Source organism: Mesoplodon mirus (assembly GCF_964341445.2).
Source record: "Mesoplodon mirus genome assembly, chromosome: 4".
NCBI classification, from domain to species: Eukaryota; Metazoa; Chordata; class Mammalia; order Artiodactyla; family Ziphiidae; genus Mesoplodon; species Mesoplodon mirus.
In genome coordinates this window covers 55,957,684-55,972,711 of record NC_138979.1, presented here as the reverse complement: position 1 = coordinate 55,972,711, position 15,028 = coordinate 55,957,684, and the positions used below count along the sequence as shown (strand labels likewise).

Here is a 15,028-nt window from a genome sequence, read left to right as displayed (position 1 = left end):
TTTTCTGAAAGAAACAAAGCTAAATTTTACTTATATTTTTAGGAAACTAAATATTTGGATATACCGAAGTATTTTGATAAGCTTTATGGATCATAAGTTCATTGAAAGTTTTCTACAGTGCTTTGTCTTAGAGTATATAAGAAAAATCTCCTAATAGTAGGATCTTCCCAATATTTAGGTGTCTAAAGACTCTTAGATGAGATCAAGAGTAATGGCCACCACATTAAGTTTTGTAGTGATTTGCATGATTCCAAAGCAGGTGGAATTGACTCAATATAAACATAATTTAATACAGGGTTCTACTCTCATATAAATTAATTTTTAAGTATTAAACACTTCAATTTACCCCTGTAGTATTTTTCTTCTGTTAAGTAGAATATTTTGTATATTTTATTTTTGTTCAATGTGTTTTCTCTTTTCCCCTTTTTATAAATAACAGATATATACCCACCCCTGCCCCACCCCAAGTTAATCTGACAAATATATTATTGTTGTCATTTACTCTTAGAACTGGTGATAAGAAAACTGTAGCCTGGAAGGTACTTCCAAAGAAACCATGTAAAAATCTGATGAACACACTGAATAATTTGCACCAGCAGTTGGCAAAATGTAAGTGTATAATTTATTTAAAGGAAGTAATTTAATCTGAAGAAAGGACTCCAGCAGCTTTGCCTTACTTGTAAAAGGATGGTGTTTACCTAAAGGAAAGTGGTTTTACAATCTTAAAGGCAAATGAACATTAAAGCAAAATTTTTTAGAAGCTGAATGGGAGATTTACAAAATTTATATTTTACATCATAATAAAATTCAAAAAGATTAAGGTGATTATTTTCAAATACTATGGAAAAAATACTGGTTTCTACTTGTATATTTTCTTTATACATAGAATAGAAAGTTAGTTTTGAAAATCTAAGACAGATGGTTTAAATTACATTAGAAAATGCTGATGATTCTTGTGGGTTCAAAGCAAGGTCATGTGCTTTTCACCTTCAATAGATCTTAATACTGTGCTTACCTCAAATAATTTGAAAATAGAAGCTTGCCAAAAGCATTCGGAAATTAATTAAAGTGAAAATAGATTAGGATATGGAGAATTTCAGTTCAAAGCTTACAATAAGAGTATCTTGATAGTGATCCAGAATTACCAGTAAGAGGAATTAAGCCTTCATTTATCTAATCCTCTTGGTATTTTATACCAACAGTCCATTCAGGGTTCATAATTTAGTACTTATTGTATAAAAAATGGTCAGTAATGGTGCAGCAATATTTGAGGTTCTCATTTATGTATTAGGTGAAATATAAACATGGGAGGTGGCCTACATCCTCGAGGGTTCAAGGGTGCCTATAGAATAGTTGGAAAGAGACATGGAAAAAGACAGCGTTTACAAAGTAAACCTTATAACAAGTAGATAATCCGGAAGTGGCTCATAAGTATTGGGATATGAAAAAATGACATCAAATGGAACAAATTTTATACTATGGAACAAATAAATTATGTATGGAATTTTATTTAAGCTACTTAGTTAATTGCTTTCTAAAAATTTATGAGCTTCTTTTGAATAGCTGAGAAGTCCAGCAGCTTTTGTAGCAATATTTAAGTATTATTAAAATAAGTGAAATAACCCATCTAGCTGTACTGAAGGGCAGAATCTTACAGCTTAAAGTTACAGGTTTTAACAATACTGATATTGTTATTCAGGATTATATATCACTTTACAGCTTCAGAGCACTTTCACATACATTCTTTTGTCTTTACAACTGTGAAGATACTAAGTTTGAGGGAGGTAGCTTGTCAGAGATCATACAGTTAATAAAGATGAAGCTAGGATTAAGACCTAGGCCTTCATTCCAGTGCCCACGTGCTTTTACTTTTTTAAACAATAAGAACTCCAAAAAAACCTCCCTAAGATGATTTATTGTTCCTCATATTTTAAGAAGTTTTAAAAGTTTGAGACAATCACAAACTTTGTTTCTGTGACCTTTTGAGAATAGATGTCCCCATCATCTCCAAATAGAGTGTATTTCCTACCAATAAGTACATTCTGTATCACTACAGTATGCTATAACCATGAAAATCAGGAAGTTAACATTGAGCATTACTACCATCCTTATCCTCAGACCAAATCAAGTTTTGCTAGGGTTATTTATTAAGGAGTTATGTAAACAAAGGGTTGAAGTAGCTTGAGCCCTTTTGAAAACACATTTATTATTTTTCTTTCAATTTTATTGAGATATAATTGACATACAGGACTGTACAAGTTTAAGGTATGCAGCATAATGACTTGAATTACATATGCAATGGATTTATAATTGATACCACTACGAACATTAATTTTGACAGTTCTGGGGAAAACATTAACACTGTATTTCTTCACAGTGCAGCAGAGACCAAGAGACGATGGACTAATGGACTTAGCAATGAATGATTATGATTTTAATTCTGGAAAGAGGTTGCACATGATAGATTTGGAAATCCAGGAGGCATTTTTGTGTTTCATGGCCTCTATTTTAAAAGGTTATAGATCATACTTAAGACCAATAACACAAGCCCCATCTGAGACAGCCACAGATGCAGCCTCTCTTTTTGCCCTACAAGGTGAGTGATTGCATAGTACTACAGCTTTCATATTATTGAGCTTAACCTTGTGATGATTGCTTTCTGGGTTAGTAGCTCATATTTATCAAAATATACTTATCTATTTCAGGAGTATGTGAGTATCAACTCAGTTGGTAATCCATTTCCATAGGACTGGTTATTTCTCAGGCACATTAGATACAATCCCATTAGCAAAATATGCAGAAGAGACTATTTGAAAAGTACAGAGCTTCCTAACCATGTACCACTGCACTCTGTTGTGTCACAGATGTGTTAAGATATTGATGTTTTTAGCTTTCAGGGCAGCCCGGTGCTGTTGGGCAAGCAGAGGAGCCCCTGGGTTGGGGGATCTGAAAGATCTGGGTTCAAGTTCCTTTCCTATTGCTATCTTTATCAGGTCACTTCCCCTTCAGGGGTCTTAGTTTCTTTTTCTGCAAAATAGTAGGGTGTGGGGGGTATAGATGACATGGTTGATCTAGTTCCTTCTAGCTGAAAAATTCTCTGAATCTGTAAATGATATTATATATGCTAACATTACAAATTTATGTTGAATAGCTTTCTTAAGAAGCCGAGACCGGTCACATCAGAAATTCTATAACATGATGACCAAAACACAAATGTTTATTCGCTTCATTGAGGAATGTTCTTTTGTCAGTGATAAAGATGCAAGCCTGGCGTTTTTTGATGATTGTGTAGATAAAGTAAGTAATAGTATGTCTACAGTGCCGTAACTTATTCTGTGTGACTATTATAAATGTTAAGAGTTACAGTTTCTATTTATAACTTAACCAGCTTTTAACAAAATTTAAATTAATTCCATTTCATCACTGACCCTTTATTATGAAAGTTTTGGTGGCCTACTAGATGTTATAGACCACAACCTCTTAAGAGTACTTTGCAGGATTTTACCAAATTATGAATTTTATTTTAGCAACCAGGTCTGTAACACTGCCTGTCCACTTACAGACTATGGGAGTTTTGTCCAAGCCAATGGGCCTCTAACTTGATCATCCTTAATTTTCACCTCTCCTTTTGGTCTAAGGTGGATTGTCACATGCTGAGAGTAGGTGTAGAACATAACATTTCACCTGAATATTTCTACAATTTGGGAGTGCATTTGTAGCATAAATTAAGTGAATTAATTCTACTATATTAAATTCATGTGTGAAACCTTTCCTGCCCCTGTAGTCCGCTATCATTAGTGGGATAGAGCAAAGTGGGCATCCATGGTGGATAGAGAGGAGCTTGGGAAACAGTGGCTCAAAGAGGGGTGTCAAAACCTGAATGGGTGAAGGAGGAGCAGCCTAGCATGGGGTGTTGGAGCCCAAGCCAGGTGAGGAGAGCATCCATCCATGCAGGGGGTGGCCTAGCATGGGGGATCAGAGGACGAACAGGATAAAGAGAGTATCCATGCTGGAGGACAGACTATTTCCAGGGGTCAGAACCTAAAGTGTGCGTCCATGCAGACGTGAGGACAGCACGGAGTGTCAGAGTCTAAGCAAGGCAAGGAAAGTGTCCCCACTGGGTAGGCCCAGCAAATGGGGTATCATAGTTTAATCTGGATGAGGGAGATGTCAGCCTGGTGGGGCAGAGGGTTGGTCTGGAAGGAGCTGTCAAAGCCAAATTAGGGTGAAGGAGTCATACGCATGGAGGAGGAGTGGTGTTGGAGATGGGAGATTGTTACATATGGAGGGATTGATCAAATAAATAAGTACCAAATGTGTCTTATAAAAATGATTTTCATCATGCAAGATGTAGAAGGAAAAACACTGCATTGGGAATCAGGAGAACTTTGATCTCAGCGTTCCTACTTGTGACTTTAGTCAAGTCATTTAGTCTTTCTGTGTTGTGTTCTTATGTACGTTTTAAAAGTATTGTGAGGAGAAATCATTATAACTGCATATTTCACAGTGTTCAGAGTAGTGTTGTGTGAACTATAAAGTAGGAAAATTTATGACCATTTTTATATTTTTCTGGTTTTTATTCCAGTTTATAGATTAGTAGTTAATTTGGTTTTATTACTGCATGACGTAGAAATGTTCAACTTTTGAATGACTTACACATATGAAGAATAGGAACAAGTTCAGAGCCTTGTGGAGGAATTTATACTTTCCTTCAAATTGGAAGACCTGAGGGATAATTGATGTGGAGAAATACTGTTTCTGGTGCTGATAGAGAGTTAACAAGCTAAAATGCCCAGAAATATCCACCCTAGTCCTTGAAATGCTTTAGAATAGGGAAAAGATGGATATATGTCAGTATTTGCTTAGAACTCATAATTCATTTTCCCACAGAAACACTGATATATGTGGTGATTAGCTGTAGTTCAGATGGTGCATGGCTACAGTGTTGTGCTAGAAATATGTATTAAATTTCTTTTTGGTGGATTGATATTCTAACCACCTTTTAGGACATTTTTTAAAGTCCAAATTTATTGTAGTATAATATACAAACAATAAATGCACCTTTGAAGTGTGTAGTTTGATAAGTTTTGGCAAATATAGATTTCCATGTAACCATGACTCCAAAACATAGAACATTTCTATCACCCCAGAAAGGATATTGTTTTGAGGGGCAATTCATTTTCTGTATTTTGAATAACCTATTTGTAGACAGACTTTTAAAAAAAAATTTTTTTTAATATTTATTGGACTTCCCTGGTGGTGCAGTGGTTAAGAATCCGCCTGCCAATGCAGGGTACACGGGTTCCCACATGCCACGGAGCAACTAATCCCGTGCGCCACAACTACTGAGCCTCCACTCTAGGGCCCAGGAACCACAACTACTGAGCCCACGAGCCACAGCTACTGAAGCCCACGCACCTAGAACCTGTGCTCCACAACAAGAGAGGCCAAAGCAATGAGAAGCCCGTGCACTGCAACGAAGAATAGCCCCCTCTCGACACATCTGGAGAACGCCCGTGTACAGCAACAGAGACCCAACGCAGCCATAAATAAATAAATAAATAATTTTTAAAAATGTTATTTATTTACTTATTTATTTATCTGGCTGCACCGGGTCTTAGTTGCGGCACATGGGATCTTCATTGCCACATGCAGGAGCTTCGTTGCGGCATGCGGGATCTAGTTCCCTGAACAGGGATTGAACCTGGGCCCCCTGCATGGAGCACAAAGTCTTAACCGCTGGACCACCAGGGAAGTCCCTATAGACAGACTTTTAGAACTCTGCCTTTTTGTAAGTTGAGTTCTGCCTGCATAAAGCTTTGAAATCCTGTTTATTTTGAGAATTAATATTATAGCTCCTTGATAGTTTTGTCTTCATTGCAGCATTGTACTAAGAACATGGTTTTCAGTATTTTAATCAAATTTTTAAGTTTGCCTTATTTGGTGCTTATAAAGTTAAATATTAATAGAATAAATAAATAGAAATGTGTGCTTTAAATAGAAAAGGTGTACAATGAATAGAAGAGTATGCTTTAAAGAATAATTTCTCTAAACCCCTTTTTACAGGAATAATTGTGTTGGTTTTTGTAAATAAAAATGATGTTTCTGACCAGCATGTACTTTGAAGGTTTTTCCTCTATCGTGCTGGGCTTCCACTGGTCATCTGTATGTACTCACCGAGCTGCCATTGTGAACAGTGGCATGTATTTGGGTAACAGTTCCTTGTGCCAAGTCAACTGAATCATAAGGGACCAAGTTAGTGCCAGGGTTTTGCTAATAGCATGCTTTAGCCAATAGACTTATTAATCCACATAGGAATACTGAATTAGTTGGAAGAATCCAGTTAACAGTGCAGAAGAGAGAAATCTTATATTGTTCCATTTTACTTTTTGCTCATTTTATGTGTCTTGTTTTCACAAGTTTGTGTTTCAGCTAAGAGCTCATATAATAGTATCACATGGTTTAAAAAATACTCATTAAGGGGCTTCCCTGGTAGCACAGTGGTTGAGAGTCCGCCTGCCGAAGCAGGGGACACGGGTTCGTGCCCTGGTCTGGGAGGATCCCACATGCCGCGGAGCGGCTGGGCCCGTGAGCCATGGCCGCTGAGCCTGTGCATCCGGAGCCTGTGCTCCACAACGGGAGAGGCCACAACAGTGAGAGGCCCGTGTACCGCAAAAAAAAAAACAAAAAAAAAACCTCATTAATATTGTAAGACATACATGACATAATTTTGCAAGGTACTTAGGGTATCATGTTCTAAGGAGGATATTTTATTACTGATAATTACTATATTATATTGTCTAGGATTTTCTGAAAATAGGTCACCTGTTATTTAGTTGGTAAGAGTCAAAATGTGAGGCGTGACTGGAGTGATTGCTTAAAGAATATACATTCTGAGAAGTCTCAAAAAAGAAACAATCCAATTAAATGTGTAATTATTGTTTCTAGGCAGATTGTTTTCCTAAAATGCTATTTACCCATTCAAAGTCTAGATTCAACAAAATATCACTTATATATAATGGATTAATGTTATACTCAAAGATTTTGATGATTCCTAAGAAAATCAAAACTAAAAATAAACTCACTAAAACATAGTTACTTGTATTTGCTTTATTACAATTCAAGGAACTGTTTTATTAGAGAAAATAACAAAATGTAACAAAATCCAAAATATATCTTTTTTTAGTTAAAAATGATATTATTTTATTTGTGATATCATAAAATATATCTTAATAACCTTCATATATAGTGAGAGTAGAGGTTAATTGTATTCCTAGTATTATTAAGCAGAACTCTCTGAAATAATAAATAATTACACAGCGCTGTTACTACTTTTCATATTTTAATACCACAGTTTAAGTGCATTCAGCACAGCAAGTCAGTGCTTACTTTTAATCTGCAAACGGTTTTTGAATATCAGTAATACTTTTAAAATAGACATTCATGTGGGGTTATTCCTTAATTGAGTGACTTTGAGCTTAATTTTTTAAGTGAACAGATCCCCTTACCTCTGGCAGTTTAGCTATGAAAAGTAAATAATATTAGATATGCATTAAGTGCTTAAGATTGAGCAGAATCCATGTCTAACATTGAACAGATATTAGATATATTCCTCTTTTGATCTTAGCCTATCCAAACAGAAAACATTTACCAACTTTTAAAAAGCTGGAGTGAGTAATCCTGAATAGGAGTAAGAAAAACAATGTATGAAAATTATTTGAGTTTCATTTATGACTAATTTAAGAACCATGTGTTCTTATTCTTCATATGATTGTATTTTAAATCCTTACAATCTGTTCCTATAGGATGCAGCTTAACTAAAAGCAGTTTTGTGCAACAAATAGCCTGGTAAGGTTTTTCTTGGCTTCCCAAGCATTCCTCTGCAGTGTTTTCTGAGCATTTTAATGTCTTGTGAAAAAATATGAAGAGAATATGAAAATTATTTTAATTTTATCCTGTCATGGGTGTTGGATTTCTTTTTTCTCCCAGTAGAGACAGATGTCACTGTGCTTTCCAAAAGACAGAAATGCTCAACTGATAAATGGAGGATTTATTATATGGCTGTTCTTGTAATGTTGAAATGAGATTTTATTGGTAGACAAGATAGGGGAAATATCTTTTACCAAGGTACTGAATTTACAGAGCACAATTTTAATATTTTAGTAGACTTTACAATACTTAGAATTAGAGTAGTTGTCCATGTCCACAGATTTTTTTCTATGCAAGCAAAGACACAGGTCTGACAGGGAGAAGCTGATAAATAAATAAAAATTTAAAAGCACCTGGTGCTCACAGACAAGTAGTTCTCTTATAATGTTCCATTATGGAGACCGGAGTAGTTTCCAGCTTCCTTTCCAATGACCTTGGGTATTTGTTGGACCAGAATAACCTTTTTATTCTAGTCCATCTCTTCTACTTCATTATCATTGCTGCCCTTATAATTACATTAACTCCATTTCATCTGCATAAAAATGTTTGTGTATAGAGCTTCTCATTTGCTCTTGGGTTGTCCATGGATACCATATCCTACTAGGGATACCAGTGATTTTGAGTTATCATTGACATGTTCCTAATGTTGTTTTGTAAAGTAACAGGAAGTGTGGAAAATAAAAGGGAGGAAAAACTCCATAAGCCCAGTACCCTAATATCCACTTTACATTTACTTTCAATGTTTTTACATAATTATAGTATACTTCCTAATTTTTTACATAACCAGATCTTATAAACATTTTTTATATGCTGCCAAATCTCTAAAAAGTAAAATATAGCCTAGTTTAAAAAGTCAAATGATTTTATAAGGTTTAGGTCACATTTTTTCCCCACCCCTAGTTTCTTTTTTTTTTTTAATTTTTATTGGTGTATAGTTGATTTACAATGTTGTGTTAGTTTCAGGTGTGCAGCAAAGTGAATCAGTTATACATATATCCACTCTTTTTTTTTTTTTAAGATTATTTCCCATATAGGCCATTACAGAGTATTGAGTGGAGTTCCCTGTGCTATACAGCAGGTTCCTGTTAGTTATCTATTTTATATATAGTAGTGTGTATATGTCAGTTGCAATCTCCCAATTTATCCCTCCCCCCCTTATCCCATGGTAACCATAAGTTTTTTTTCTACATCCGTGTCTCTACTTCTGTTTTGTAAATAAATTCATTTGTACCCTTTTTTATGATTCCACTTATAAGCGATATCATAGGATATTTGTCTTCCTCAGTTTGACTTACTTCACTCAGAATGACAATCTCTAGGTCCATCCATGTTGCTGCAAATGGAATTATTTTGTTCTTTTTTTATGGCTGAGTGATACTCCATTGTATCTATGTACCACATCTTCTTGATCCATTCCTCTGTTGATGGACATTTAGATTGCTTCCATATCCTGGCTATTGTAAATAGTGCTGCAGTGAACATTGGAGTGTATGTATCTTTTTGAATTATGGTTTTCTCCAGGTATATGCCCAGGAGTGGGATTGCTGGGTCATATGGTAGTTCTATTTCCCACCCCTAGTTTCTGTTCCCAAAGGTAAGCACTTTCTCTTTCAGCCATTTCATCAGTCATTTTCCTTAAGATTTCCAAATAATGTGTTGTTATTGCTGCTTATTGTTTTATATATTATCTATTAATGTCATATTTACCACCATCACCAAAATTCTCCCAATGTAGTTGGTCAGATGGTTGTTCAATGTTAATATTTTTATCACTGTATATAATCACAGATAGGCCATATATATATTGTAGTTAAATTTCCTTTTATGTATGGACTTCTATTTTCCCTGAAGTTAATTAATTGCTATATTTCTTGTTTTGTGTGTATTATTAATTCATCTCCAAACTCTTCTATGAAGGTAAAAAGTCTAAAATCTCTCAATTTTTCTAACATATTAAGTAATCTATCCGTTTGGTTTTTTTGTTTTTTTAAGTTCTTGCTGGAGCTTTCCATCTTTGTGTTCCACTCTGAACTGACTGCTTTCTAGTCTGTCATTATGGGATTTTCCTTCACCATCATCTTAGAATTATACTGACCTCTCTCCGGATTTGTATCCCCTGCTTTCTGGCTTCAATAACTTCTTTCTTGGTTTATTTCCTTGTTATGGTGAATCACAGCTTTCAGTAGCTTAGTGAGAAACAGTACATGGGAGATACATTTTTTGATGCCCTGCCTGTTTGCAAATTTCATTATTCTGCCTTAATACTTGAATGCTAATTTGGTCGGATGTAAAATCAAGTCATTACTGCATTGTCTTCTGGCTTGTTATTGTTGAGAATAACATCTAGTCTAACAGTATCTTGATTTCTGATCTTCTGTGCCTAATCTCTTTATCAGTCTGGAAGCATTTAAGATCCCTGATATTCTGAAATCACAAGGATATGCCTGGTGTCAGCCTTCTTTTCTTCTCTGAGTTGGACACTTGTAGGCCCTTTTAATCTATGGTCTCATGGCCTTCAAATTGTGGGGAATTTTCTTGCATTTTTTTCTTTCTTTTTCTTTCCTCCACTTTCTCTGTTCTCTTGTTCTGAAATACATATTTGTATATTGGCCCTCCTGGCCTGATCTGCTTAATTTTCTTTTTTTCTTTTCTTTTTCCCCATCCCATTTTCTGCCTCTCTCTCATTCATCGCCACTTTCTGGGAGATTTCTTCAATTTTATCTTTCAACCATTATAGTATACTTTTTACCTCTGCTATCATGTTTGTAATTTCCATAGCTCCTTTTCATTCTCTGAATGTTCCTTTCTTTTTTTTTCTTTGTAAATATTTATTTTTATTTATTTATTTATTTATTTGGTTGCACCAGGTCTTAGTTGTGGGAGATGGGCTCCTTAGTTGCGGCATGCATGTGGGATCTAGTTCCCTGACCAGGGATTGAACCCAGGCACCCTGCACTGGGAGCACAGAGTCTTAACCACTTAACCAGGGAAGTCCCTGAATGCTCCTTTCTTATAGCATCTTCTTGTTTCATGGGTGTAGGCTTATTCATTTCAGTTATTTTGAAGGTTTTTTTCCCCCTTGCATTGTCTCTGCTTCTTCTAAATACCTTTTAATATTTGTTTACTTTATTCTTTTTCAAGTTATTGGGTTTTTTTGTGATCTTTGGTTGGTATTCATTGTCAAGTGTGAGGCACAGAGAACTCATTAGAGCTCTTTCTGGGAGGGTGGGGCTTGGAGCTTCCTTAGGTATGAGACTGATGATCATAAAGGAACTCAACTAATTCATTAGAGTCCCTATTTGATCATTGTCTATAGTTCTTTTCTTTTAGGCTACGTAGTTTCCCCAGGAGGTATCTCCAGTCTCAAGCCTGGAGTGCATAAGCCTGACTGCAAGTATTCTCAGAGCTGAGTGGGGAAGGTAACTAAGATTTTCCACTTGTTGTAACATGTAGGCTTTTCCTCACTTCACCTGTTTTTATTAACCTTCTTCATCTTCCTCAACTCTGCCCAGTGTCCTCAAGTCTAAAGTCCCTCTGGTTCTTCACTCAGAAAGACCCAACCTAGTCTTATGCCATGTTGGGAAGAGGTAGTGGCCTAACTATACTGGGTTGGGCGAGGGATCTAGGAGTTCTTAAATTCAGGATTTAACTAATTCTCCCAATTCAACCCCACTTGCCCTCCCATCTTCAGGGGCATCATGCTTTTCATTCCTGACCTTTCTGGTGCTCCGTAGAGCAAAATGGCTGACTATTTGGGTGCTCTCCTCTATCCCCTCACCAGTGCCAGATATGTGGCTTTCAGCTTTGACAGGTCTCATCAATCTACTTTGCAGCTTCTAAAATGTTTTGAACTCAGCTCTGCTGTTGTCTTCTCTCCAGTTCATTTTGTTGTTGTTGTTGTTTTTTAATCTCCTTACTCTCATTTTGGTGAGATTTCAGGAAGGATTGAAGGTAAATTGTTGTGTTTAATTTGTCTTCTTCAACCAGGAGTCTGCATAACCTTCACTCTTTTCATTTTGAATGATTGTATGTTTCATCTATGTATCATCCTTTATTCATTTACCTATTTTTTGACATGCAGATGACTTCCAATTTATTGCTATTGCAGTCCTGCAAAAAAAACATCTTTCATACTGATAGCTTTTTTTCATGTTAGGTTATTTCCTTAGAACTTATTCTAAGAAAGAATAAGGTTTAAACACATCTTGCTTTCTAAAAAAGACTGTACCAGTTTTGAGTACCAGCAGGGTTTGTGATTATCCAGCTTACTATATTTGTTGTATCATTGCTAGTTTTACCATATAAAAGTCTTTTTGACAGGCTAAAAAGAAAGGCACCTTCTTTTATACTGATTAACTTTCAAATATCCTTCAACAGGATTGAAATAAGTGCTTATTCTAAAAGCAATATAGTCTGCCTTGTTTACATTTTTATTCTGAGCATTTATTACTTTTGTAATTTTTAAAAAGCAAATAAAAATAATATTCATTATTTTTAATTGGAAAGCAAATAACAATATAAAGAAAATTAATTGCCAGTAATACCATCACCCATAGGTAACATTTTGATAACAGATGTGTATGTGCATCTGTGTGTATGAGAGAAAGTGTGCACATTCAGAAATATATCTATATAACAGATAGGGACACTCAAAAAAATTAGAATCACATTCTGTGTGTGTGTGTGTATACACACACACATTTATATTATTTAGTAGTATGATTTTTTTCATTTATCATTATTTTGTGAACATTTTCTCCTGTCATTAATTATAATTCTGAAACTCGCCTTAATTGTTGTCTAAAATGTCTGGATACACCATTAAAAACATTCGTTGATACTAGAGATTACAGCATGTAATGCTGTGAAATTATAAATAACAATTTATATAAGAAGACTCTGAATGTATCAACTCTTCTTAAAAGTTAGAAAAACTTTAAAGCTGTCACTGTCCTTTTTTGGTATACTCTGCCCTAAATCCTTATCTTAAGATTTAACTTGTTAATAATTCTTTTTTTCCCATTTATTCCTGGCTAGTATGTGACATTAATTCTGTCTAACCTGGAAAAGTTCTGTGAGTTATATTTTGTCATCTGTCATTTTGTGTTTGACATCTGGTTTAAATTAATATCAATGTCGTGCTCTTTAGTTTATGAGTGCCTTTTGGGAAGTTTAGATTCTATGAAGTTTTTATTTTTTATGACTATTACCATAGAGTACCTAGGGGAAACAGTACTACTAAAATGCTTTAAATATTGATGTGACTAGAATTTAATTCAAATGTGCTTCTACATATGCTGGAAGAACTTAGGGAAATTCGTTATATTTAGTAGAAATCAAAGACAGAACCCAGTATTCTCAACACACACACACGTATGTTTTAATATTATATGTTAATATAATAATATTTTTAAAAATAGTATTTCTTGAATACATTTTCATTATTCAAAATGCAAAAATAACATTAAAAGGTATAAATTGGGAAATCTGGTCCTGTCCCATTCTTGTCCACTCCCTTCATCTCCCCTTAGCCAAATAGATAATTACTTTTTTTTTTTCCTATTTTTGGCCGCGCTGCTGCGTGGCATGCAGGATCTTAGTTCCCAACCAGGGATCGAACCTGCATCTCCTGCAGTGGAAGCGCAGGGAGGTCCCTCTTTTTTTTTTTTTAAGTATTCTTCAGTATTTCTTTATGTGACTACAAGCAAAAAATGAATATGTGTTCTTACTTTTCCCTCTTTCTTTTTTTTTAATTGAAAAAAATTTTTCCCTCTTTCTTAAAAGATAGTATACTATATACAATGTCCTGAATCTTATTATTTTCACTTAATTATCCTGGAGAGCTTTATATAGTGCTACATAGAGGACTTGCTCATTCTTTTTTTTTTAAAAAAAGATAGTTCCTTTGCATCCAGTTGTGTAAATGGTTTATTTAACCATTCCCCTATAGACAAACACTTGTCTGGCGAATGTATTTTTTTAATGTATGTTTTTTAAACTCCTTCAGGTGGATATGGACAAGAGTGGTGAAGTGCGACTTATAGAACTGGATGAATCTTTCAAAAGTGAACATACTGTTTTTGTAACACCACCTGAGATCCCCCATCTACCCAATGGTGAAGAACCCCCTTTACAGTACAGGTATTCAAGAGGCAGAATGTTTGAGATTGAAAGAGAGAAGCAATCCATCATCTGTGACGTAGCTTTCTAAGGACTGTGGTATTTTCAAAAATCCAAACTTTACAGATCCCTAATTTTTAGGTGGTAAGCAAGCTTATCCCACATCCATTACTAAGTTTTGAGGTATAAAAAGAAAAAATATATAATTTTGCATTCTATAGACTTAAGAAGCTCTCTATATCTGCATAAGTATATGTTCTCATAAATGTTGATTAAGAAGTTAGGGCCCACCCCACCAAAATGCAGCACTTTTATTACAGAATTTTTATTTTTGTTTCTCCCTAAGGCTGGTTTCCTCACTTTCATCCCCTCCCCCAACACAGGCTGGTTAATGTAACCTTGGTTTACAAAAGGATTATCAACTATACTTCAATTTTTAAAAAAATGATTAAATCTAATTTAGAGTCGATATTTGTGGCCTTGATTTGGATGATATGTTTTTTTAGGCTTTTAATTTTTCCATGAGTTTTATAAAGTCAAGGAAATTCAGAACTATTGGGATTGGTCATTGTTAATTTAGGAAATTTGGTCAGGTACTGTGCTAAGTGCTTGGTATAGACTTGAATGATCCACTGGTCTCGTTTTCAATTCTAGTGGGAAAGTGAAAAACTCTGAGCACAGTGATAGGGTTATGATAGAGGTAGATTTATTATACATCTATATATCTAGATATGTATTTATATACATACACACAGATATATATAACATTTGTTATAACTAATTTTTTTTAGATTTTTTAAATTCTCCGATAATAATTTCTTATTTAAAGATTCTAAAACCATTTTACATCTATTATTCATTAAGTCACAGTTTGTTATTTTCATTGAAAAGGGATTTTTCAGGACATCCTCATTTATAACTTGGATTGAATTCTTCTTTTTACAGATGAAGAAGTGGTGTAACAGAAGTTTGTGAATGT

At 34.8% G+C, this 15,028-nt stretch overlaps 1 protein-coding gene across 5 annotated transcripts in view; it reads left to right on the top strand.

Moving 5' to 3' along the window:
• DENND4A (DENN domain containing 4A) overlaps positions 1–15,028 on the top strand; it is a 133,887-nt gene that overhangs the window by 74,571 nt on the left and 44,288 nt on the right. For all 5 annotated transcript variants that reach the window (XM_082617729.1, XM_082617730.1, XM_082617727.1 and 2 more), the window contains 4 exons: positions 509–609; positions 2,378–2,596; positions 3,152–3,297; positions 13,937–14,070. In XM_082617729.1, coding sequence (XP_082473855.1) covers positions 509–609; positions 2,378–2,596; positions 3,152–3,297; positions 13,937–14,070 — 600 coding nt within the window. The remainder of the gene's footprint in view (positions 1–508; positions 610–2,377; positions 2,597–3,151; positions 3,298–13,936; positions 14,071–15,028) is intronic.